This window comes from Chiloscyllium punctatum, chromosome 12 (assembly GCF_047496795.1).
Source record: "Chiloscyllium punctatum isolate Juve2018m chromosome 12, sChiPun1.3, whole genome shotgun sequence".
NCBI lineage: Eukaryota > Metazoa > Chordata > Chondrichthyes > Orectolobiformes > Hemiscylliidae > Chiloscyllium > Chiloscyllium punctatum.
The window spans coordinates 22,913,606-22,938,931 of record NC_092750.1 but is presented as its reverse complement, the minus strand read 5'-3'; the positions used below and the strand labels follow the sequence as shown (position 1 = coordinate 22,938,931).

Here is a 25,326-nt window from a genome sequence, read left to right as displayed (position 1 = left end):
ACTGTGTTTCAGATTTCCAGCATCATCATCATTTTGCTGCATTTTCCATGTTCCTACTTGTCTTTTAAAACTAAATGTACTTTGGATCATAATTGTTTGGCTTGGCAGGAGTTTGGGAATATTTGAACAGCTGAATGTAATATCATCCTACTAATGCATGACATTAAATCAGCGTTTGAGCAAGAAGTTAAGATTTCAGCTGAAGTTTATCAGAATGATTTTCCCACATATCACATTATTTGAAGAAATTGAATGTCATTAGGTTAGTCCAATGGTTAATATATCTTGAATAGCTTCTTTCATGAGATCAGCATGGAGTAGCTGAGAGGAGGAGCTTCATTAGATTAATTAGTGCTTTGATTTGTCAGTCATTAGACAATATACCAGCTCTCCATTTCCAAGGTCAGCCTTTAACTTTGTGTCTAACTACAACAAGCGAATGGAAATCCTAGAAAATTGAAGGCAGATAAATACAGTGGTAGTGAACTATTTGCTTAAATGTTGACTGTTCAAGATTTCTAGTCAAAAATGAATATGGAAACATCTTAGTTCAGAATGAGGCCATTTGTCTATCTGTACTTCTGACAGCTATCCAGTTGATTTAGGGTCTACTTTTCCTTCTCCGTGTCCTGCAACGCTTTTCTTTTTCAAAGTTCTGTCCAATTTTCCTTTTTCAAGTTACATTTTAAATACATTTCTGTTATTCTTTCAGGAAATATTCTCCACTGCTGATTTAAGCAGAATGTCATCTCCTCTCTGGTTCTCTTATCAGTTATCTTGTATCTGTATCCTGTGGTTACTGACCATTCTGCCACTGATATTGTCTCCATCTATAATCAATTCTCTCTCCCTCTGTCAATTTAACCAGCTGTGTTCTGTCGCCTCCTTTCTTTTCTAGAAGTGTAGACAATGTGCAGCACAGAAGGAAGCCATTCAGCCATCATATTCTCTCTATTCTTAGGAGTGACCCAGACTACCTACTTGCTTGCCATTTTCATAAACTGTGCTGCTCTTCTCCCAACATTTCTGTCCTGGCCCTGCTGCAGTATTGAGCAATAATGCTATATTTTCTCCCAAAAGCACTTCGATCTTGAAGTCCCAATATTAAATTGAATAACTGAGAAACTGGTCACATCTGGTGGAATCCATTTTTGTTCCATTCTCCCTCCCCAGTCCCCTGCTCCACTTGTCTTAGTCCCTTGCACTTGCACTTTCTCCCTCTCTTGCTGTCTGCCTGTCATGCTTGTGCATGTGTACTCTCTTGCTGTCTGCCTGGATCGAGAACCTGCTGTTCTGGTCTTTGCCTGTCTTGCATGTGTGTGTATGCTCTTGTGTCTCTGCCTGTTTTGTGTGTGCTCTGCTCTCTGCCTGTCTTGTATGATCTCCCATTTTTTGCCTAACGCACACCCTTTTCTGCTCTGTGCTTACCACACGTACATGCGCTTGCTTTGTGCCTGCATGTCACATGAGTGCTTGCTTTTTCACTTTCTGCCCCCTTCTCCCCAGAAGGCATAGGTTTAAGATGAAAGGAGAAAGATTAAAGACATCTGAGCAACAACTTTTTCATGCAAAGTGTAGTGTGTATGTATGGAATGAGCTGCCAGAGGAACTGGTAGAGGCAGGTACATTTTACAACATTTTAAAAGACATTTTGACAGATACATGGATAGGAAAGGTTTAGAGGGATATAGGCCTAAATACAGGCAAACGGACACGTTTAGTTTAGGAAGCCTATTTCTGTGCTCTATACCTCTGAATCTATGACTCTGCTCCCCCACCCCTCCATCACGACCTTCCCCTCTCCTCTCTGTTCCTCCTTACCCATCCTAATTTTTTCTCCATCCCTCCCCTCTCTGTCCTGCCATGCACTCCCACCCCTCCTGCTCTCTCCCTCCCTTCCATTCCTGCCCCTTCCCTGCCCTTCCCCCCCCCCCTCCACTCTCCTCCAGTCTCCCTCCTCGTCCCCCTCCACCCCCCTTTCTTCCCCCCCCCCTTTCTTTCCCCCTCCCTTTCTTCCCCCTCCTTCCCCCCCCTTCTCCTTCCCCCCCCTTTCTTCCCCCTCCTCCCCCCCCCTTCTCCTCCCCCCCCCTTCTTCCTTCCCCCCGCCTTCTTCCTTCCCCCGCCTTCTTCCTCCCCCCCGCCTTCTTCCTCCCCCCGCCTTCTTCCTCCCCCCGCCTTCTTCCTCCCCCCGCCTTCTTCCTCCCCCCGCCTTCTTCCTCCCCCCGCCTTCTTCCTCCCCGCCGCCTTCTTCCTCCCCCCGCCTTCTTCCTTCCCCCCCCTTCTTCCTTCCCCCCCCTTCTTCCTTCCCCCCCCCTTCTTCCTTCCCCCCCCTCCTTCCCCCCCCTCCTTCCCCCCCCTCCTTCCCCCCCCTCCTTCCCCCCCCTCCTTCCCCCCCCTCCTTCCCCCCCCTCCTTCCCCCCCCTCCTTCCCCCCCCTCCTTCCCCCCCCTCCTTCCCCCCCCTCCTTCCCCCCCCTCCTTCCCCCCCCCTCCTTCCCCCCCCTCCTTCCCCCCCCTCCTTCCCCCCCTCCTTCCCCCCCTCTCCTCTCCCCCCCTCCTTCCCCCCCCTCCTTCCCCCCCCTCCTTCCCCCCCCTCCTTCTTCCCCCCCCTCCTTCCCCCCCCTCTTCCCCCCCTCCTTCTTCCCCCCCCCTCCTTCCCCCCCCTCCTTCCCCCCCCCTCCTTCCCCCCCCTCCTTCTTCCTCCTCTCTCCTCCTCCTCCTCCTCCTCCTCCTCCTCCTCCTCCTCTCCTCCTCCTCCTCCTCCTCCTCCTCCTCCTCCTCCTCCTCCACACCCCTACCCTCCTCCCCTTCCCTCGACCTCACCCCTGCCCCTCCCTTCTACCCCCCCCCCCCCCCCCTTGGTTCCCTCCCTCCTTCCCTCCTCCTCCACTCCTTCCACTCCTCACTCCTTCCCCTCTTGCCCCCCTCCACTCCTTCCCTCTCTCACTTCCACTCCCCTCCCCTCACCCTCTCTCCTTCCACCCTCCCTCCTGCCCTCACTTCCACTCCCTTCCTCTCCTCCACCCTCCCTTCCACTGCCCTCCCCTCCCCTCTGTCCCTTTCACTCCTCTTCTATTCCCCACCCCTCCCTTCCATTCACATCCCCTTCCTCTACCCCTCGCTCCCTCACTTCCACACCCTCGCTCTCCCTTCCTCCCGTCCACTCCCCTCCCCTCACACTCCGTCCTTCCTTTTCCACCCCACTCCATCCTCCTCTATCATGCCCCTTGCCCCTTGAGGGGGTGTGAGGGTGGGGGGAGGCGAGGGAAAATGACTGGAGGCACTCCCATCATCCCCTCCGCCCTTTGCCTCCCCCATCATTTCCCCTCCCTTGCCTCCCCGTCATCCCACCACTCGATGCACCTCCTCCCCCAGAAGTTTTCTAGAAGTTGTTGTTGTCAAATAACAAGCATGGTAGACCTCACATTAAGCTGGAAATTGATTTTAGTTCATATTTGTCAGTTCAATACTGTTTGTTCTGTGCTCAGTGTAGTATTTAATTCCATTAGCTGAACGTTTACGTGCTGTCAGTTCAATACTGCCCACTTTACACTAATGCATCCAACGAGCAGCGAAATCGACGTTTCGGGCAAAAGCCCTTCACATCGTGATGAAGGGCTTTTGCCCGAAACGTCGATTTCGCTGCTCGTTGGATGCTGCCTGAACTGCTGTGCTCTTCCAGCACCACTAATCCAGTATTTGGTTTTCAGCATCTGCAGTCATTGTTTTTACCACTTTACACTAATGCCTAAGAGACATTTCTCATTCTTTATCTTTCAACATTTCCCCTCTTCTTTTCATTAAATGTAAAGTAAACCTCGATTATCTGAATGGATAATCTGGCGGGGGAGTATTTTGTCCAGATAATTGATCTGATCATAAACAAATGGTAATTTATGAGTGTCAATTATCGAACATTTCTGTTATCCAGCAATGCACTCCATTATGCCCTTTAACTGATAACAATGCTGAGTTGCCTAATGCCCATTTATGGGACCTTGAGATTTTGTTGGATAATTGGCAATTTGGATAAATCATGTTCAGCACAATCAGAATTATACTGTACATTTATTGCTCCTGCCTTCTAACTTTCTGAGCACGCTAAAGTACTGACTTTTGAATATATTGTGACATTTTTGCAACATTGAGTTATTGATCCCTCTTAATATGAAGATCAGCCTTGAACAGAATTGAATTTCGATGACTTTCTGACCAATCTTTTTTTCCCTGTACCTTATGTTCCAGTTATTTATCTTGTTTTCTAAATAATATTACACATGTACTGATTTGTTTAGGGCAGTTTTCCCTTGAGTGTTACTACTGAGTTCTAATACTACTTCTTTCAACTGAAACTTTGTTATTTGGGGAAAGTGGAGATTATAGCAAAATAGTTTGCTTGAAAAAATAACTGCTAATTATTTATGAGAACATCCTGATTCTGTTTGCATTTTTTAAAGAATGTTTTCACAGGATAAGCCGAATTAGTAATTTTATTTTGGAAAATATAAACTGAAGTTTCAAAGATTGATCTTGGGCATGTAATCTATGCTGTACGTGTCTCGAGCTCCTGTACTTCCTATCTAACTACTGTTGGCTTATTAGTATAATTCCGACCTACCAATGTCTTCCTGAACCTTCTCCTCGTTGAGAGTGTGATGCTGGAAAAGCACAGCAGGTCAGGCAGCATCTGAGGAGCAGAAGAATCAACGTTTTGAGCATAAGCCCTTCATCAAGCAATGTATGCCCAAAATGTCGATTCTCCTGCTCCTCTGATGCTGCCTGACCTGTGCTTTTCCAGCACCGCTCTCAAGTCTGATCTCCAGTATCTGCAGTCCTCACTTTCTCTTGTGTCTTCTCTACACATTGTACTGTTTTCTCCCACTGGAGAATCAGCATGCATAAGTTTGAATTTTAACATTTAAATATTATATTTTGGACTGGGGTAAAGCGTTCCCTACTGATGAGGGAGAGAGGCGAGAAATGGTAGAAATGAGTTTCTTCATTTTTGTGTGTTGTGAATTGGGTGGCATTCTAATTTGTCATTTTTCTTTCTTGTTTCTTGTTGTCCCAGCACCTATTTAAATTTTTATTTTTGCTGTGCACTGATTTTGGAATTTTACAGGTATTAGCTACCTCTGACAGACTGACCACCACCTTTGAGTGCGTGGTGAATATTGGTGAGCTGTTTATTTGTAGGGGTGTTGCAGTTGAGACTGATTTCTGTTTGGGTGTTGGCAGTAGCTAGTACTCTCTTGAATAATGTAGCTGTGGGTTGCAATCATACTGTAAGATGTACACAAAAATTAAAACTGACACTCCTCTGCAGTAACCAAAAGAGAAAATGCTGGAAAATCTCAGCAGGTCTGGCAGCATCTATAAGGAGAGAAAAGAGCTGACGTTTAGAGTCTAAGTGACCCTTTGTGAAAGCTTTGACAAAGAATCAGTTAGACTCAAAACGTCAACTCTTTTCTCTCCTTACAGATGCTGCCAGACCTGCTGAGATTTTCCAGCATTTTCTCTTTTGGATTCAGATTCCAGCATCCGCAGTAATTTGCTTTTACTCCTCTGCAGTAGTTTTGCATTATTGAATATGTTGGCATTCAGACTAGATTTAAATGTAAAATGTACCACCTTCCCAGCCCCCAGATCAGGTTGAAGCAATGGATTCCACAATGCAATTTTGAAGAAGTACTGGGGCGTTATCATTGGTGTCGTAACAAATATTCATCACAAAATATCAGGTTATTCAGTCAGTACTCCATTGATTATGGAAGGTTTCTGTGCATAAATATGCTGCTGTGTTACCTATGTTTCAGCAATGCCTACAATCATAAGGCACTTGAGTTGTCTGGAGGTCATTGAAAGCTGCTATAAGAATCCAAAAGATCCATTTTGTAGATATCTGATAGCTACATTCATTGCTTTATAACATTGCTCATTAAGAACACTTGGATCTCCAAGTGTTTTAATATTCTTGTTGACTCAATGGCAATTGTAAAACTACCCGTGGAGCCATTCCAGTTTTGGGTTATATCACCAGTCTTGAATTCATTTTTTCAAGTAATTTGATTGCTTCTTAACAATCCTGCATTCACATAAAGGTTATAGAGTATTACTGCTATTTTTGCATAAACTAATAAACTTTGTATTGGTAAATCTTGAAAGTAATGTGCTTGAGCTCGTGAATTACATTCTGCAAATATACTTTTAAAATATAATGCAATCAAAATCAGTAAAATTATTAAAGCATTTTGCACTTGTTCGTTATGAATCCAGTTTTTGATTCCAACTTTGCTGTTGGTGAGTAATTTCATATTTTCACTTTTCTGTTGCAGAAATAGATACTAAATCGGCCCTAATCAGCAATCTACATCAAAATGACAGTTTGACTCCTATGACTTCTACAATTACCCAGGGATGCTGTGACATAGCAAGTGTGAATGATACCATGAGTAAGGTAATGTTCTTGTGTCCATTTCAAAGTTGATTGGTAGAAATTGAGTAGTGCGTCAACTATTTTGCACCTCTTTTAATATCTTTGTTTAGTGATAGTGCAGATTATGTGAATGCCTTCCATCTGTTTGTTGTTCATGGAATCCCACAACTCAGAATATATTCCCCTTTGGTGTACAATGCAGATCCCCCAGATTGACACTAGGGTGGAAAGAGATATTTCCTTCCATAGTGGTTAATACTTGAAATCTGGTAGATAAAAGCAAACAATCCATTCTGATGTCACACTTCAGATCATGAGCTGAAACCATAAAATTAGAATTGAACTGTTTGGGTACAATAGGCACCACTTCACAAAATGTTGGTGAAAATCTGGAACAAAGTTCCAGATCTAACCCCCACCACCAAAAAGGCTGTTAAGGCTAGGAATTGCATACAAGTTTGGTATTAGGTCAAGACTATTGGACTTAATTAATTTTAAATCATTGCAATTCCTTGATTGGCTAGAATCAGAAAATTTCATAGTCCAAGGGAGGAAATTTTGACCCGTTGTAACTGTGTCGACTCCTGGAGGAACTAACCACTTTTGTACCCTTCCAAATATTTATCTTTTAAAATCTGTTCTTCTATTTTATTTGATTAGGCATTTAATTACCAAACAGTCATTGTATAAAAAAGTAAATTCTTTTTCTTTCCCTTCATTCATTTGCTGCTGATTGCTGCCTTTTAGTTATGGGCTGCTAAATAGAGCAATTGATTTTCCTGTATTTACTTTATTAAAGTGCTACATAATTTTGAATACTTATCAGATGTCCTCTTACACTTGTCCGTTTTAAGAAAGAGTCAAGTTTCCCCGAAGAAGGGCTTATGCCCGAAATGTCGATTTTTCCCTGTTCCTCGGATGCTGCCTGGCCGGCTGTGTTTTTCTAGCACCACATTTTTCAACTCTGGTACTCCAGCATCTGCAGTCCTCACTTTCTCCTAAAACGTCTCCTTGCCAAGCTGGTACTATGAATCTTTGTATTTGCCCTATCATCTTGGCATCGTCCCTCAAGTAGGATATGCAAACTTGAAGCACCATTCTAATAGGAATCTAATCAACGATCTGTTTTAATTTAGTAATTAGCCCTTTGGTTTTGTTCTGTATTCTGATTTATATTATTTTTATTACAAATTCTACTCTGGTTGCTGTAATCCTTATTCATACCATGTGTTATGCCATGTTTGCAGCACCTTTGTCAATATATGCAGTGATGTGCTTCGCAGTTACCTGACTGTAGGATTGATTGCTATGTAGGACACAATTCTCAGTAAGTCACTGAAGTATATCTGCCTGGGTCTGCACTTTCTACTTCCCCATAGGGGAAGTGAATCTGAGAGCTAATTGATGAAAGAACCTCCTGCACATTTCCTTTCATCTAATCAGTAGCGCAAAATACTTTAGAAGTGTCTGTTTCCGTACTGTATGACTCTGACTGTATAAGAGGTGAAAAAGAAACAGGAAGAACAGACTAAAGAAAACAGTGTGCAACTTCTTGTTTCTTCAGTTGAAAATAATTTGAATCCAAAGTTTGAAATCTGATTATTTTCCTTTGTTTCATTTTTATTTAAGGTTGTAAATCAGGAGATGAAGTATGAGAAGGAATCATTTGAAGAGTGTCCTATGTGTCCACATATGAGGTATGTCATTCAGGTACTGCTGTAGTACCAACAAGTTGTGTTGGTTTTGAGAGGTCCATTTCCTACATTTGTTTAAAGTGGCGAGTTTATTTTTCTGGGACTATAATTTTGGAACTTCTCAAATTTCTTACACATTTGATTTGGCCACCTGTTGGTTTCAACATCTAAGAACAGGTCCACTTTGCACTTAGCTGATGTAGTTGCCTTTCTAGCCCCTGTTTCTGTTCTTTGCCTGCATTGGTAATTAGGATGCAATGCCTGATTTCAGATATGTAGATGATCTACAGATAACTGATGTACCATGCTAAGTGTGTACCATATATTTTTCTGAGTAATATAATTTATTTATTTTGGATTACTGTTGTGACTTCTGGAGAATGACTGAAAGGACATTGGAAGAGGCGAAATGAAATTGAATGCTGAGCTGGCAGAGAAGAGGGCCCTGTGTAAATTGAGGCTGACAATTTGTATACCTCAGCCCATTGTCTTCCTCTGCAGCTAATGTGGATGATTGCCACAACTGGCAGTGCTTAACACAGCTTGTGCTGTGGTGCTCAAGTCCTTCATCTCAAATGAAGGAAGAGTGCCACCAACTTTGCAAAGTGTGGCATCTTCTGTTTTCTGTATATTTGTCAACACAAGGTCTTTTCAAGACACAGAACTGAAACTTGTATTCACAGCTATCTGTATATGCAGTCTGGAGGAATCTTTGCAACACTGCGGTGTTCCTTTTATTTTGCAGGTACATTTTGTTTTTGCAACTAATCACTGTTACAATAGTCTGAGATAATTGTGATATTAATTTTCACTAACTCAGATTTCAACCTTTTGTCTCCTCCAAAAAGGTTTGATCCTGCAAGTGAAATTGCCCAAGCTGATCTGCTGAAGTCACTAAATGATTCTACAATGACACTTGTGCTCCCTTTCTCCTGCGTTTCGTATACTACCAGTAATTATGACTTTTCTACACATCTATCTGGAATGATTAACCAAGCTGCATTGAAGCTACATAGCAATAGAGCGCTAATTAATTGCCAAGGAAACCCTGCTGACCATTCTGCAATCTTCCGTTCTGAAGCTGGATATTTTGAAATGGGACTAGATCAAGGTGACACTAATTTTGAATGTAACTCGGGCAATGATCTGGCTAATGTTTCTGCTGATAGCGAAGCTGAGATCAGTAAGGTGTTAAAAGTACTATGGGCACTTTGTATTCAGGTAGATAAGGGATTAAGATTGTATGCATCTTGCATTGTGTTAACTGACAATATTGTAGCTGTACTTCAGATTCCCCAACATGAATTCTTGGGGAATATGCAAAGTGCTTTATCTCAAATGCAAATGGTATCCTGTTTTCCCTGTTCAGAAATTTTGGAAATAGACTTTGAAGTGCCAGAAATGTGTCTTTTACTGAAGATGAAGTCCCATGGTTGTTTCTTTTTCATCTCTGATTCCCAGAATCTCAAAGATTTCTACATGTATTTAAAAACTGTTCTGTATCAACAATCCGAATCTATTTCAAAGTTGCCTATGCGTGATTATGAGGGACCGCTTCTAAAAGACTTCATTCTTCAGCTTCTGCAACGTCAGCAGTTTTCATTGAATGATACTGAAATTAAAGGTAGTTTTGCTGCATATGTTTTGGTCAGCGATCACCTCATACTGCAGGATCAGTTTGAAGTGTTGAATCCTTCTCTTCCACGTATGGATGTGGTCAGTTGCACTAAGCCGAAGTCTAAGAACTCTCTGTATTCTGAAATCTGTTCACTAATTCTTCCAGGGAAAGAAGAGAGTCTCAAGCCTCTGTACATACCGTGTCTGCTGTTTTTGACAGCTCAGAATCTTTATTTTGTAAGGATAGATTTTTGTGTAGCGGCTGAAAGGAATCCTGATTCTGAAAAGGAGGTTGTAAGATGGCCATTTAAATTGAACAGAGTTCCACTGGCTACATTGCTTTTAAATCAAAAACAGAGATCCCATGCTGTTGAAACGGTTGCATTTTCGGATGGCCATGTGCTTGAATTCTTGATTGGATACCAACTTGCAACTGCAGTTTTCGTGCTGCCTCATGAGAAATTCCACTTCTTACGACTGTTCAGTCAACTGAGAGCAAGCCTTCAGGGTGTCAAGTCGATTGTGATATATAGAGCTCCAGATCACAGCTGTTTGGAAAAACGTTCTGCAGATACTATGAGTCAATCTCCAGAAACCAAAAGGTAATAACAAGACAACATATGGTTGGTTGTTCAATCTAAAATGAGTTTCATAAGGGAGATAATCTAAAGTAAAATATCTGAAAGAGTTGCCTCCGCCTCTTCCCATTCTGTAACCAACATGTTTTTGCATATAGGAAGGTAGGAGTAGTTGTCCTGGGGATCTTTTGATTGATATTGATTAATTTGTATGATTTGTTAATGATAAATTGTGAATATGCTCATTCTGCTTTGGAAGTGGAATGTCTCCCTCGCTGCCTGGTGAACTTGAGTTTTGATAGCAATGTTAGGTGCTTGTATAAAATCTATCAAATTTAATACATACATTATACTTTTATACAAGGTTTTAACTTCTGAGTTGGAAATGAAATTTGACTTATAGCCAGCAAGTGTTAAAGTAGCTGTCCAAGAATGATCTCTATGTGGCTGTTGATCAAGTAATTGATGAGTAGAATCCTTTTATAGAAGCTTTTGCTGTTCCATGATTTGAAAATTTGGTTTACAGATGTACACATAATTAGCCCAAAGCTTTAAACTAAAAGAACTGTGGATGCTGAAAATACGAAACAAAAACAAATATGGCTGAAAAATCTCAGCAGTCTTGTAGCATCTGTGGAGAGAAGTCATTGTTAACATTTTGGGTCCAGTGATACTACTTCAGAACAGATTTGCTAAGATTTTCCAGCCATTTCTGTTTTTGTAACTGAAGACTTTGTTTGTTCTGGTGTTGAGTGAGGTAACATGATTGATAACACCACTTCAATTTAGATAATCTTTTTTGATGGCTGAAGGCTGTCTTAGTTTCATGCTTGTTTAACTCTGTATTTAAAACACTAAAACTTCCATCATGTACCTTTTTTACATTAATAATTTAATTGGGTCCTCTAGATTAATAACCACAGCAAACTATATAAACAACGCATGCACGCACTTCGTGAAAATGGTTTCTAGTAAGCTTAACAGACTGGAAAATTTGCATTGAAATTTAGAATGATTAAGTATTGCAACATAGAAATTGGCCAATTTGCCAATCATATACTGCTAACCTCTTGTTCTGATTGAAACATAGGCAAAAGAGCTAAACTCAAATGAGATGAGAGTGACTGCCCTTGACAGTAAAACAACAATTGATTGAATGTTGCATCCAGGAGCTGCAGCAGAACTGGGGCAACCTCTCCACTGATTGTAGTAACACGTGACATAAAGAAGGATATGGTTGTTGGTCAGTCAGCTCCTTCCCGGAGCATCATTAGAGGAGATTCTCAGGATAGTGTTCTAGAATCAGCCATCGTCAGGTGCTTCGTCCATGACCTTTTTTGGGAATTAGGAATGTTTGCACAGTGTTCAGCACAATTCATGATAACTGATTCTGAAGCAGTCCATTGCAATGTGAAACAAGACTTTAACCAAGCTGCTTACCATTCTGACTTGGAAATTTATTGCCAGGTTCCTTTTAATGTTGTTGGGTCAAATACTGGAATTCCCTCCCAAGCTGCATTGTGATTCTACAGCAGATGGACTGCAGTGGTTCAACAAGGCAGCTTACCACCACCTTCTTGAGGGCACTTAGGGAAAGGCAGAAAATGCTAGCCCAGTCAGTGATGTGCACACCCATAAATACAGAGGAACCTCGATTATCCGAAGGACATGGATGGGGAGTATTTTGTTTGGTTAATCGAATGCCAGATAACATAGTTTAGCCAAGCATCGGGACCTTGTGATCTTGCCAGATAATCTGATATTCGGATAATCGAGGTTCCTCTGTAAATCACTTTTAAATAAAGACCTGGACAGCATCCGGGGTTGGGGTGATGAGAGGCAAATAGCATTTGTGCCAATCAAATGCAAGGCCAGGACCACGTCTAATTATCGCTTTTTACAATCCGTGACATTGTCATTGCTGAACCTCCCACTATCAACATTGAGTTACCATTAACCAGATGCTGAACTGGATTGAACATATAAATGTCACAGCTACAAGACCAGATCTGAGCTTAGGAATTCTGCAATGATATTCACTTCATCCACTTACTGTATTCCCAAAGCGTGTTCACCATCTGTAAAGCACCAAGCAGTGGAAATGGAATATCCTCCACTTGCTTGGTGAGTGCAACTCCAATAGCATTCTCTGGAAGCTCAATACCCTGCAGGGCAAAACAACCTGCATGATTGCCTTCCCATTTGCGCCTTTTAAAACCTTACTCCCTCTTTCGTTGACACAAGGTGGTAACTAATTTATCCTTCAGTTGCATGTTTTAAACTGATGACCTGTACCACCTCAAAGGACAAGGGCAGCATGAGCATGAGAGCACTGCCACCTTTCAGTCTCTTTCCAAGCTCCCCAGTATCCTAATTTGGAATTTACCTCATTTCTTTACTTCACCGGGTCAAAATCCTTGGAATTGTTTCCTAACAGCACTCGGTGCACCTACCTGCAGTGAACTGCAATTGTTCAAGAAGGTGTCTCACAATCACCTACTCTTGGGCAATAAATTTTGACTTAGCTAGTGACGCCCACATCCTGTGAACAAAAAAAGGAAGTCACTGCATTAACAGTTTGTGACAGAATTTGTCAGCTTTTTAGTGTGAAGAAACTTTTCCTAATCTCCACAGAAATATTTTAATTTTATCTTGAACTTATGCCTATTTGTTAACACCTTGCTGACTATAGGAAATAGCTTAATTCATAATTATCATTTTTTTTTAGACTAGATTTTCCTAAAGCTTTCTCTGCCTCAACAGTGAGAGTCTCGCAGTGACTCTCATAGTGAGTGCCTTGGGGTTGAAGGAGTGGCGAAACGCCTCGGTGTCAAACTATAAACTCATCAGTCCTGCTAAGACATGGGAGATTATTCCTGAACCTTGTTCATTGATTCTATGTTCACCCTACAGTAGAATGGCCATTGACTCTTCAATATATTCCAGTTATAGTCTAATCAAGATCTTGTCTGTTTGAATTACCTTTTGTATTTATGCAAAATGCAATTTTGAAGGAATGATAACATTATTTCTGCCTCTGCATTAAAATGGACTTATGAAGATCATCATACATAAGGTTACCCAATTTTTGATGTATACCTCTGTACTTGGTTTATAAGTTGATGATTCCCTCAAGTCTTTAAAATGACATTTTCATCAGATTATTTTACAGATTTGGGGTGCACAGGATTAAGCAACTGTGTTGTCATACCAAATCACAAGCATTTAAAATACACCCAGCACACTGAGCACTGGGTATATTTTGTGGTAATAAAAGTTTAAATAATTTAGGCTAGGAAGTAGGTTGAGAAAACAAGTGTTTGGATCCTACTATTCTGTTGCATGCAGACATTTAGTTTCCATTATTTTTTCCTGTCTCAATAACATCATCCAGTTAATTACATTTCCTGTAACATGTATTCCTTTTTAAGTCTGCATATTTTCTGTTTTTATACAGCAACCAAACAAACATCAGGTCAGAGCTGAACCTTTCTCTGCTGTATCCTTCAGAGGCACTGCTGCAAAAACTAAGTGAAGAAAACCAGTGTCCCTTTTATCTTTCTGCTTCCCAGTCTCTCTCGCATCTGGCAGGATTGAAAGGAAGAGCCATTGTGGAATATTTTCACAATAGTGTAGCTGAGGTAATCCATATAACATGGTTGGGATGCATACATGTCGATATCCTCATTGCTTCAGCCATCATAGATGAGCTCATTTGGATATAACTGTGGTGGCAAGCCTTTTAACTGCAATGCTAATCTTCAATGGCTTGTTATCCCTTACTTGAGGGAGGCTTTGACCACTTAAAAAAAGCACTGTGTATGAGTATTTTCAGAATTGCCTTACCCATATCTTATTTGTCTTCACTGTCTTGTAGGGGAGTTGTAGATACTTGTTAGATACCATAAAATCATAGACTGTCCTTCTCCTGTACTGTAATCCTTCAGCCTTTTGTGTTTTTACTAGCTCACACAGGCAACTCGGGGTGGGGGGTCTCACTCACCTATCCTTTCCCCATACCCCTGAACACTTCTTCTGTTTAGGTGTTTGTTGAATTCCTTTATGAAAGCCACAATTGATTCTATCTCTTGAAATTCATTTTCATGCCTTCTGGCTCTTGACCATTCCACCAATGGGAATAGTTTTCCTCTACTCTGTACAGGTCCATTGTGATTTTGTACAGCTGTATCAGTTCTCCTGTCAACCTTCTCTCCTCTCCTGTAAAAAGAATAATCCCTGCTTCTCCAAGTTATACATTTGTGGCTGAAGTTCCACATCCCTGGAACTATCCATGTAAATCTTTTCAGTATTCTATCTAATATCTCATATGTTTGCTGCCCTCAATTAGCAACACTAGTTAAATATGAACCAGCATTTTATAATGGTTCTCCTCAATTGTTTTGCTTTTGTATTCTGTATCTCTGTGTAGAAATTCCAAGACCCTTTATGCCTATTTAACTGCTTTCTCAACCTGCCCTGTTGCTTTAATGATTAGTACTCCCAGGTGTCTCTGTTTTTGTAACCCCTTTAGAATTGTACTCTGTTTTATTTTGCTGCTTCTCATTAATCCCATCAAATTATATTTCTGAATATTAAAGTTCACCTTTTAGATATACACCCATTTTTACCAAGAATCTGTGTTCTTTTGATATCTTCATTATTTATAGTAATACTATGTGATATGCCATCTGCATTGTACATCCAAGTCTATATCATTAATATAGGTCAGTAAAAGTGTTATGGAACCAAACAATTGAATCCCCACTGCATATCTTCCTCCAATCTGAAAAACGCATGTTCACAACCACTTTATTTCCAGACACTTGACAAATTTATAATCATGCTATCATTATGACTTTTATTCCATAGGCTTTATTTTGGTTGGTAAGCATTAGAAAATGCATTTTGGAAATCCAAATCATTACCATCACCAAATTGAACCATATTATCCACAACTTGTACTGTTATCTCATCAGAAAACCGTAATGGTTAGTTAAACATGATTTGCCTTTAATAAATCTATGCTGGCTTTCCTTAATTGACCCACAATTGTCCAACTGACTGGTTTCAGTTAAAGTATAATCATTACTACATTTTCTGAATCAAGGATAACCTGACTGATCTGTTGTTAATGGGTTTATTCTTCTTTGACCAAGTGTGCGAAATTTAAGATTCTTCAGTGCTCTGGCACCACCTCTCTATTGGAAAATGATTTGATGGCAGCATAGTGGCTCAGTGGTTAGCACTGCTGCTTCACGGTGCCAGGGACCTGGATTTGATTCCACCCTTGGGCAACTGTATGGAATTTGCACATTCTCCCCATGTCTGCATTAGGTTTTTCTGGGCGCTCCACTTCCCTCCCATAGTCTAAAGCTGTGCAGGTTTGGTGGATTGGCCATGGGAAATGTAGGGTTACAGGGATAGGATTGGGGAGTGGGTCTGGGTGGGCTGCTCTTTAGAGGTTCAGTGTGGAATTGATAGGCTGAATGGCGTGCTTCCACATTAGGAATTCTATGTTTCTACAATGCTGTTGGCCAGTGCCTCAGCAATTTCCATCCTTGCTTAAGCTAGTATCTGCCGGTGCAACTTCTCTAGTCCTGATGACTTGGTAATTTTGAGAACAGCCAGCCTTTCTAATATCTTCTGTTCAGTCGATGTTTAGTACATTAACAATGTCCTGTCTCATAATGACTTCAGCAGCATCCTCTTTCTTTCATAAAGACAGATGCAAGGTACCAATTTAGTACCTCAGGCATGTACTTTTTTGGCCCCTAATCAATTCCACCCCTTACTACCCATTACCATTTATATAGCTATGGATGTCTATCTTATTTCCTTTTTCACTTCCTTTGCTAATGTTCTATGTTCAACTTCATGCTTAATTGTATTTATCAACCTGAAGTTTGTCATAAGCAACCCTTTTCTGCTTCATTTTACTTTTTGTTTGGTCATTCTGGGCGCTCTGGTTTGTTTATGTTGCCTTTCTTAACTTCAACCATCTCGTTTTCACAAGCACTTTAATTTCTATGTGCCAATTGGATGTGCTAGGAATTGCTTTTCTTGTCGTTTGACTGTCTGCATAGTAAGCTTCCAGTTTGTTTATTTGACTCATTTTGATGTCTGAGTTAATTTTGTCAAATTTGTGGTCACATTTTTAGAATGATCTTCAGTGAATGTACATTTGTTGCTGATGTACTTGTATTGTTTGCTCAGGACTCAAATGTTCCTTCTCTCAGCAATTTGTCTTGTTTTTTTTTTTGCTCTCATTGATGTCCAAGCATTTGATCCTAGTTAACTATAAATTTGTTTGTCTGGAATTGATTGGTCATTTGGACCAACAATTGATGTAGGGACCCAGGTTTGAATCCCTATCACAGTAGATGGTGAACTTGAATTCAATAAAAAAAACAGAAATCAAGAGTCGAAAGATGACCATGAAACCATGTCGATTTTCGGAAAAACCCATCTGGTTAGCTAATGTCTTTTAGGGAAGGACATTGCCTTCCTTGCCTGATCTGGCCACAGCAATGTGGTTGACTCTTAACTCCCCTCTGGGAAATTATAGATGGGCTATAAATGCTGCCTAGCCAGTGACACTCCCATCTTGTGAATAAATTAAAAAATACAGTAGGTCTATTATATGAAAGGATAAAGTATTTTCAAACTGAACTGATGGCTAAAAGCAGAATTGGTTGAACAGTTTTTTTTTATCATACCTTTTTAGATGCTTTTTTTTTCTTTATCCTCTATTTCACAAATTTTTCTTTACTATGCTGTTGCAGGTTGAGAATGAGGAGCTGAAGCATTTAACTTGGTCTTCGGTCGTATTTTATAAATGTTCTGAGCTTGAAGTGACTGCCTGCATAATGCTCTCAACCAAAGCACTATATTTTGTGTTGGATGATGCCATCGTTCAGCTTGCTGATCAATCTGGTAGGATTAATTGATTGTGTTTATTGAAATACCACTCACCTTATGTGGTAGCAATTATCTTCAATTCCTGTTTATTGCAAGTATGAGTTTTGTTGTTTGATTTTAGAACATGAAAATGTCATTTGGGTCTTAATAAGTAATGCGCACCTAAGTATATTGTTGATCACAAATGGGATGGAATCACCTTGGCTCATTTAATCTGGATACCTTGAAATAATGCTGAGAGTAATGCCAATAATAAATTTTAAAAGGAAATTGGGCATAAATTTGGAAAGGAAAAATTTGTAAGGCTAGGAGAAAGAGTAGGAGTTGTTTGTCATTCATTCATAGGATTTGAGCATTGCTAGCTCAGTCAGCATTTATTACCCATCCCTGATAACCCTTGAAAGTGATAGTAAGTTGCTGTCTTGATTTTCTGCAGTCTATTTGGTCTAGTATACCTATAGTGCTGCTGAGAGGGAGCTCTAGGATTTTGACCCAGCAATTATAAAGGAATGGTGATAGTTCCAAGTCAGGATAGTTGCTGGCTTTCAGGGGAACTAGTAGGTAGTGGTGTTCCTATGTACCTGCTGCCCTTGTCCTTCTAGATGGTAGAGATTGCAGATTTGGAAAGCATTTTTGGAGGAGCCTAGGTGAGTTATTGTGTGCATCTTATGGATGTTGCACACTGCTGCCACTGTGCTTTAGTGTGAGATAGGATGCTGGTCAAATGGGCAACTTTGTCCTGAATGTTATCAATCTACCTATGTTGCTGCATCGCACTCATCCAATAAGTGGAGCATATTTCATCACGCTCCTGAGTTGTGCTTTGCGGATGGTGCACAGGCTTTGAAGAGTCAGGAGTTGAGTTACTTGCTGCAGAATTCCAAGTATCTAACTTGCTGTTGTAGCCATAATATTCTTTCATGGCTAGTACAGTTCATTTTCTGTGAGGTGTTGAATAGCTCTTCCAAAGATCTGGCATGGGCATTGTGGGACAAAGTACCTTTTGCCATCATGTATGCTACTGTGATATTTGTATTGCAATTGGAATTGAGAAGCTATGGAAGTATTTGACGTAAAAATATATCTTTTCTCAGCTTTTAGCATGAAAGCTAGACTACAGGAAGGTTTGAGGTAAAAACAATGACTGCAGATGCTGGAAACCAGATTCTGGATTAGTGGTGCTGGAAGAGCACAGCAGTTCAGGCAGCATCCAAGTAGCTTCGAAATCGACGTTTCGGGCAAAAGCCCTTCATCAGCTTTATTCCTGATGAAGGGCTTTTGCCCGAAATGTCGATTTCGAAGCTACTTGGATGCTGCCTGAACTACAGGAAGGTTTGGGAGAGTGCCCAAGAGTGGACCTGGGAAGAGTAGGGTGAGATTAAACCATTCACCTGACATCTGTGCACTGTGTAGGTTGGAAGTGATCAAATAATGCAAGTTACAAAAACATTGGTATTTTCTTCCTTTTAAACCTAAAACCAATTTTTAGCACCATTGATGATACTGAAGTTGAGTTTGGCTTACTTGGTGTGGACGAATACCTTGAGTATTCATATCAAGTAGAGGAGTTGTGCATTTAATGTTGTTTTGTAATTATTATAAGTAGATTGGAGAGCTCCATTGATAAATAATAAATTAGTGCCTTCTGAATCTTTTGCCAGCTTTACCTTTAAAGAGAGTAAAACTGTTGCTTTTTGGACCTCTGTCTTGGCAATACAGATTAAGTTGGGGATATAAAGTGAATAAATATATTTGAATACATTAAGATTGCAATCAAATGTAATGACCTGTTTTCATAAATTTTTATTAGGATGTTGGGATGAGCAACAATCTTTTGACTCTGAAAATACCTGCCTACTGCTTTCCTTCTGCTTCGTCCTAAAACTAAATGATCTGCAGTCTGTGCATGTAGGCCTTTTTGATCAGTATTTTCGCATCACTGGTAAGTCAATCCACATTTGCAGTCAGTGGTTCAGTCTTGCTAGTATCTAGAAAATATCTAATCTTACATTGTTTCATTGTTATAAAAAGGGACAGTGGTAAACTTCAAATGTATTGCTTAAAAATCTATACACATTTTGGCAAAATGACGCATTGCTGATAGATGTCAGCTAGTACTCTTGGAGTTTTAATGCTGATATGAAGTGTGGAGTTTCTCCTTGTCTAATAAAGTTCAGTCCTTTTTTTAAACAATGAAATCTTTGCAGTTCAAATTTATTTCCTTCATCTTGTTAATCTTACAGCACAGGAGGCAATTCAGCCCATGTCTTAGCCAGCTCTTTGAGAGAGCGATCAGAGTCATTCCATACATCTGCTCCTTCCCCATCTATCAATCCATCACTTTGTCAGGTAGTTCCTTCCAGATCAAAAAACGTCTCCCTGTTCTCTTCATCTTCCTTCTAGTTATTTTGCTAATTATCTTACATTTGTCTTCTAATTACTTATCTTTCCTCCAGTGGAAAGTGTTTATCCTTTTTCCTTCTATATCTGAATCCTTCATAATTTTTAACATCACTAGTAATTCTCCGACTAAAATTTCTGCTTTAAATGACTTTACTCTTGTCACATAATTGCTCCCTCATCCCTGGTCACTCTCCTCTACAATTTGTTACTGCAGCCTTTGAGTACTACAGAATATGATGGTACCAAAGTTGACTGCTCATGATATTTATATCCATTCTTAGTTTATAATTTTTGTAGAACAGTTCAAATTCCTAATTAATGCATATTTTTGTCAAATTCTTTTTGAAGATTGGCCAATGTAATAAAATTATCAAGCTCATTTTAAGTGGAGAATTTTGTGAATTTTCAAAAATCACTATTGCAGCAATGTGTAAAGTTAATCTTTAATAAGATCTGTCGTCTGCAAGGAGTTAGAAAGGATTCTGAGGGATAGGATTTATGACCATCTGGAAGAACATGGCTTGATTAAATGCAGTCAACATGGCTTTGAGAGGAGCAGGTCATGCCTCACAAACCTTTATTGAGTTCTTTGAGGATGTGACTAGAAAAGTTGATGAGGGTCGAGCTGTGGATGTGGTGTATATGGACTTCAGCAAGGCATTTGATAATGTTCCCCATAGTAGGTTCATTCAGAACATCAGCAGGAATGGGATACAGGGGAACCTAGCTGTCTGGATACAGAATTGGCTGGCCAACAGAAGACAGCGAATGGTAGTAGAAGGAAAATATTGTGCCTGGAAGTCTGTGGTGAGTGGTGTTCCACAGGGCTCTGTCCTTGGGCCTCTACTGTTTGTAATTTTTATTAATGACTTGGATGAGGGAATTGAAGGATGGGTCAGCAAGTTTGCAGACGACACAAAGGTTGATGATGTCGTTGACAGTATAGAGGGCTGTTGTAGGCTGCAGCAGGACATTGACAGGATGCAGAGATGGGCTGAGAGGTGGCAGATGGAGTTCAACCTGGATAAATGCGAGGTGATGCATCTTGGAAGGTCAAATTTGAAAGCTGAGTACAGGATTAAGGATAGGATTCTTGGCAGTGTGGAGGAACAGAGGGATCCTGGGGTGCAGGTACATAGATCCCTTAAAATGGCCACCCAAGTGGACAGGGTTGTTAAGAAAGCATATGGTGTTTTGGCTTTCATTAATGGGGATTGAGTTCAAGAGTCGTGAAATCTTGATGCAGCCTATAAGACTTTGGTTAGACCGCACTTGGAATACTGCGTCCAGTTCTGGTCGCCCTATTATAGGAAAGATGTGGATGCTTTGGAGAGGGTTCAGAGGAGGTTTACCAGGTTGCTGCCTGGACTGGAGGGCTTATCTTATGAAGAGAGGTTGACTGAGCTCAGACTTTTTTCATTGGAGAAAAGGAGGAGGAGAGGGGACCTAATTGACGTATACAAGATAATGAGAGGCATAGATAGAGTCGATAGCCAGAGACTATTTCCCAGGGCAGAAATGACTAACACGGGGGATCATAGTTTTAAGCTGGTTGGAGGAAAGTATAGAGGGGATGTCAGAGGCGGGTTCTTTACACAGAGTTGTGAGAGCATGGAATGCGTTGCCAGCAGCAGTTGTGGAAGCAAGGTTATTGGGGACATTTAAGAGACTACTGGACATGCATATGGTCACAGAAGTTTGAGGGTTCATACGTGAGGATCAGTGGTCGGCACAACATCGTGGGCTGAAGGGCCTGTTCTGTGCTGTACTGTTCTATTTTCTAATAAGTGTGCTTTGTTACAAAGCACAGTCAGCTAACAAGTTAAAATTTCCACTGTTTAAAGACTTTATTTTTGGAAAAAGTGTTCTTCAAAATGAGAGAAAGCTTAGGCAAACAATGCAGGTTCTGGCGTGGCATGATGACTCAGTGGTTAGAACTGCAGACTCTCAGCACCAGAGTCCCAGGTTCAATTCCAGTCTCAGGCCACTGTCTGTGTTGAGTTTGCATGTTCTCCCCATGTCTGTGGGGTTTCCTCCAGGTGCTCCAGTTTCCTCCCACAGTCCAAAGATATGCAGGTCTAGTGAAGTGGCCATGCTAAATTGCCCATCGTGTTAGGTCTATTAGTCAGGGGTAAATGTCAGGGAATGGCTTTTGGTGGGTTACTCTTTGGAGCGTCGGTGTGGTTATAGCTCCTATTTCTAGGTCTGACAAATTCAACATTTTAAAACATATTGTTGGTTCACTGTATTTTTATAACTTTTGATCTAGGCCCATCTGCTGAACACATTGTTGCTTGCCTGACCAGGGACAGCTATACCACACACAACTTTGTGCAGCAGTTAATGGCTGTTTTATCTTTGTTGGAACGGACACCTTCACCAGAACCGGTAGAGCTTGATTTCTATACAGAATTTGGAAAGAAAAGCACAGGTAATGTAAACTGGATTGTAAAATTTTGGGCGGTCTACCCTGAAAAGCTATTTAAAGGAAATTGTGCAACCAAATCTTACCTAAAATCTGTAATTGGTCCTTTGGTTACACTCACCCTTTTAGTGATTTGCACAATGGAAGCTACTTGTTTATTTATGTATTAGTTTCTAGAATATTTTAAGAATGTGGTATATAGAAAAAAAACCCATGATCTGTAACTGATTCTTCTTACCTGAACATTAAATGACTGCCGCAGTTTATAATACTGCCCGTTTAGGATCGTAATCAAGACCTTCAAACTGTCTGGATATTCTTGATGTAAATTTTATGATTGTTATTATCCTATCAGATTCCATGCATATAATTGGTGCTGATAAAGACTAGCAGTGTGAATTGAATTTAGTGCATAATTCTGAAGATAATCATCCAATAAGTTCTCACCATTGATACATAATTCCCAGTATATTTTGGAGTTAAATGTTTTATTAGATTCTGATTGCAATTTATTGAATAGACTGTCCATTCTACTACTTGTGCACAAAAAGGATCTTAATTTGAGTGAATATTGTTATAGCTCCAATTTAACCCTTCCTAAAGGGTGATTCTCTTTAGAGGCAACACCAAATAAAATTAAATATATTGGTTTGCAATTCAGTTTATGTAAAATATGTTAATTTGCAAGGGCTGTTTGTAACCTGTATGTGTCTTTTCTGAACAGGTCAAATGGAAAATTATGAAATTGTCCACTCCAGGGTGAAATTCATTTACCCAAGTGAAGAAGAAGTTGGTGACTTGACTTTTATAGTAGCAGAAAACATACAGGAACCAAATAGCCTCCAGACATCTAACATACTTTTGTATGTTTTAGCATTTCAAGTAAAGTTTCTGGAGACCCCTTCTCATACTAGCAAAAGCTCTCTACATCCTAAAACCTTAATTTTGACTAGCTACGATATGCTTCTATTTGAAGAAGATTATGTCAGTTACCCATTGCCAGAATTTGCAAAGGAGCCTCCACAAAGGGATAAGTACAAATTAACTGATGCCAGGAGGATCCGCGATCTTGATCGCGTACTCATGGGTTATCAGACTTATCCACAGGCCATCACATTTGTGTTTGATGATGTGCAGAACCGTGACCTCTTAAGTGACATGATGCTTGACCATTTTGAACATCCACTTAATGCCTCTTCTGCAAATAGAAAATACCAGTGCAATGCCAGCAGTGAAGTTCAGTGGTGTCTCTTTGTAGCCAGTCCTGAAAGTCGTGAGAAGCTGATTGCATTGCTTGCTAGACAGTGGGAACTGCTTTGCAGTAGAGAACTGCCAGTTGAACTTACTGGTTAACATTTTGTTGATGCCAAGTATGACCAATAAGCTATAAACTAAATTGTACTGATGATTAACAATTATTTGTACAGCACTCTTGGGGATTGTAAATATCATGGGAGTCAGACTAGTTTTTTTTGATGTTTAGGGCTTTTAAAGTTTATTTTTTACAAATTCAGTGTAAACAAGTTGTACACACTTAGTCATCCTGCTTTTGTGCAATATAAACTGAACATAAAGGTCACTTATATGTTATGCTTGTACGTTTTTGAAATATTAAGTGCAATGTTTATCTAATGGACAATTGTGTAGCATGCTGCTATAATGAATTTGAAATAAAGTTATTGGTCCTGGATTTTTTTAAGAAAGGTACTTTGCTTTAATCAAATTTTTATGATACTTAATGAATAGTTTTCTACTAGATTAAGCTGCATTTTGAATATTATTACATAGTACTATAACATTAATGAGATATAGATTCAAATTAATTTGTTCTGTTCCTTATCTGGAATGAGAAAGTTAGGCAGCAGTTATTAATTTACTTCTATGGGGGAGATGATGTAGTGGTGGTGAACTAGTAATCTGGGGGCTCATGCTAATGCTTTGGGGTCATGGATTTGTATCCCTCCATGACAGCTGTTAGAAATTAATGAATTTGTAATATAAAGCTAGTCTCAGTAATAGTGACAATGAAACTATGATTAACTGTGATTTTAAGAACCCAGCTGGTTCACAAATGTCCTTTATGGAATAGAAATCTGCCGTTCCTATTTGAACATAGTCGATTCTTACCATGCCTCTGAAATGATCTAGCAAGCCACTGAATCCCAGGGCAATTAGAGATGGGGAACAAATGTCGACCTAGCCTCTGTTGCTCACATCCTATGAAACAATAAAGAGAAAATGGTCTGGTTGTGGCCAGCACTGGTTGAGGTAAAAAAGGGAACTGCTAATCTGCAGAGAATTGAGAAACCACTTGACATTTGCATCAGTAGGAAATCATTTCCTTCCAACAATCCAAACATTTCTTAGCACATTTGTGTAAATGAATATCCAGTAAATTTTTTAAAAAGTTAAATATTGTCACTTTTCACATTTTGAAATGGGACCTTCCTTGATGAACACAGCGTGCTGAAGCTTTGACAGTGTAAAATGATTTGAGTTCTGCTAGTAATTTGACACATGCAAGATTCTTGCTGGTATCCTTAACTGGAAAATATAATGTCAAGTTATTCCAAAATCCTCCTCTTTATACCATCTATTCCAAAGTGGCATTAGTCAAAAATTAGAGCCAGTATCATACATATGCTTCCCTGCAGCAAGAGTAGAACGTGAAAATTAGTCCGATGGTGTTGTTAAAAGCTAATTAATACCACCTTTGATGTAGTATGGAGTCTCCTAACTGTGGAACGATTTTAAAACTTGTGTTTTGATTGTCATGTCGTCATATCATATAGCCACATATTGCACATTGTATAAGCAATTGTCTATCTGCCATTATGTCCAGCACTTTTTAAAATTATCCCAACCATGTTATTTTGTGAAAAGAATAAGTTTGTGATGTCCTTTAAATTTGAATGGTGCCTTCATTTGAACCCGGTGGAGAAGGTTTGCAGTAGTTCTAGAAAAATGTTAAAATGTTTTTCCTTTTATTTCAATGTAAATTATACAACTATTATTGTAACACTTCAAGTGGGATGTAGGAAGAAGAGTAGGCCATTCAGTCCCTTGAGCCTGTTCTGCTATTCAGTGAGATCATAGCTGATCCGTGGCATAACTGCATATACCTGCTTTGGATCCATATCCCTTGATACTCTTGCTAAATAAAAAAACTGTCTATCTCAGATTTGAATCGAACAATTTGATTTATTGTCACGTGGGGGTGAACATTGTACCTAAGTACAGTGGAAAGCTTTGTTTGC

At 40.1% G+C, this 25,326-nt stretch overlaps 1 protein-coding gene across 4 annotated transcripts in view; it reads left to right on the top strand.

Annotated features, from left to right (window-relative positions):
- Window positions 1–23,772, top strand: part of nisch (nischarin) — a 58,546-nt gene extending 34,774 nt beyond the window's left edge. Inside the window, exons 14-21 of one of the 4 annotated variants that reach the window (XM_072582084.1) lie at window positions 6,334–6,455; window positions 8,064–8,131; window positions 8,977–10,347; window positions 13,781–13,964; window positions 17,106–17,256; window positions 19,052–19,183; window positions 21,914–22,075; window positions 22,794–23,772. In XM_072582084.1, the coding sequence (XP_072438185.1) occupies window positions 6,334–6,455; window positions 8,064–8,131; window positions 8,977–10,347; window positions 13,781–13,964; window positions 17,106–17,256; window positions 19,052–19,183; window positions 21,914–22,075; window positions 22,794–23,422 (2,819 nt within the window). In that variant the 3' untranslated portion in view covers window positions 23,423–23,772. Of the gene's footprint in view, window positions 1–6,333; window positions 6,456–8,063; window positions 8,132–8,976; window positions 10,348–13,780; window positions 13,965–17,105; window positions 17,257–19,051; window positions 19,184–21,913; window positions 22,076–22,793 lie in introns of those variants that run through there. The other 3 variants (XM_072582085.1, XM_072582087.1, XM_072582088.1) reach the window with 3 other exon arrangements.
- The last annotated feature ends 1,554 nt before the right edge of the window (window positions 23,773–25,326 follow it).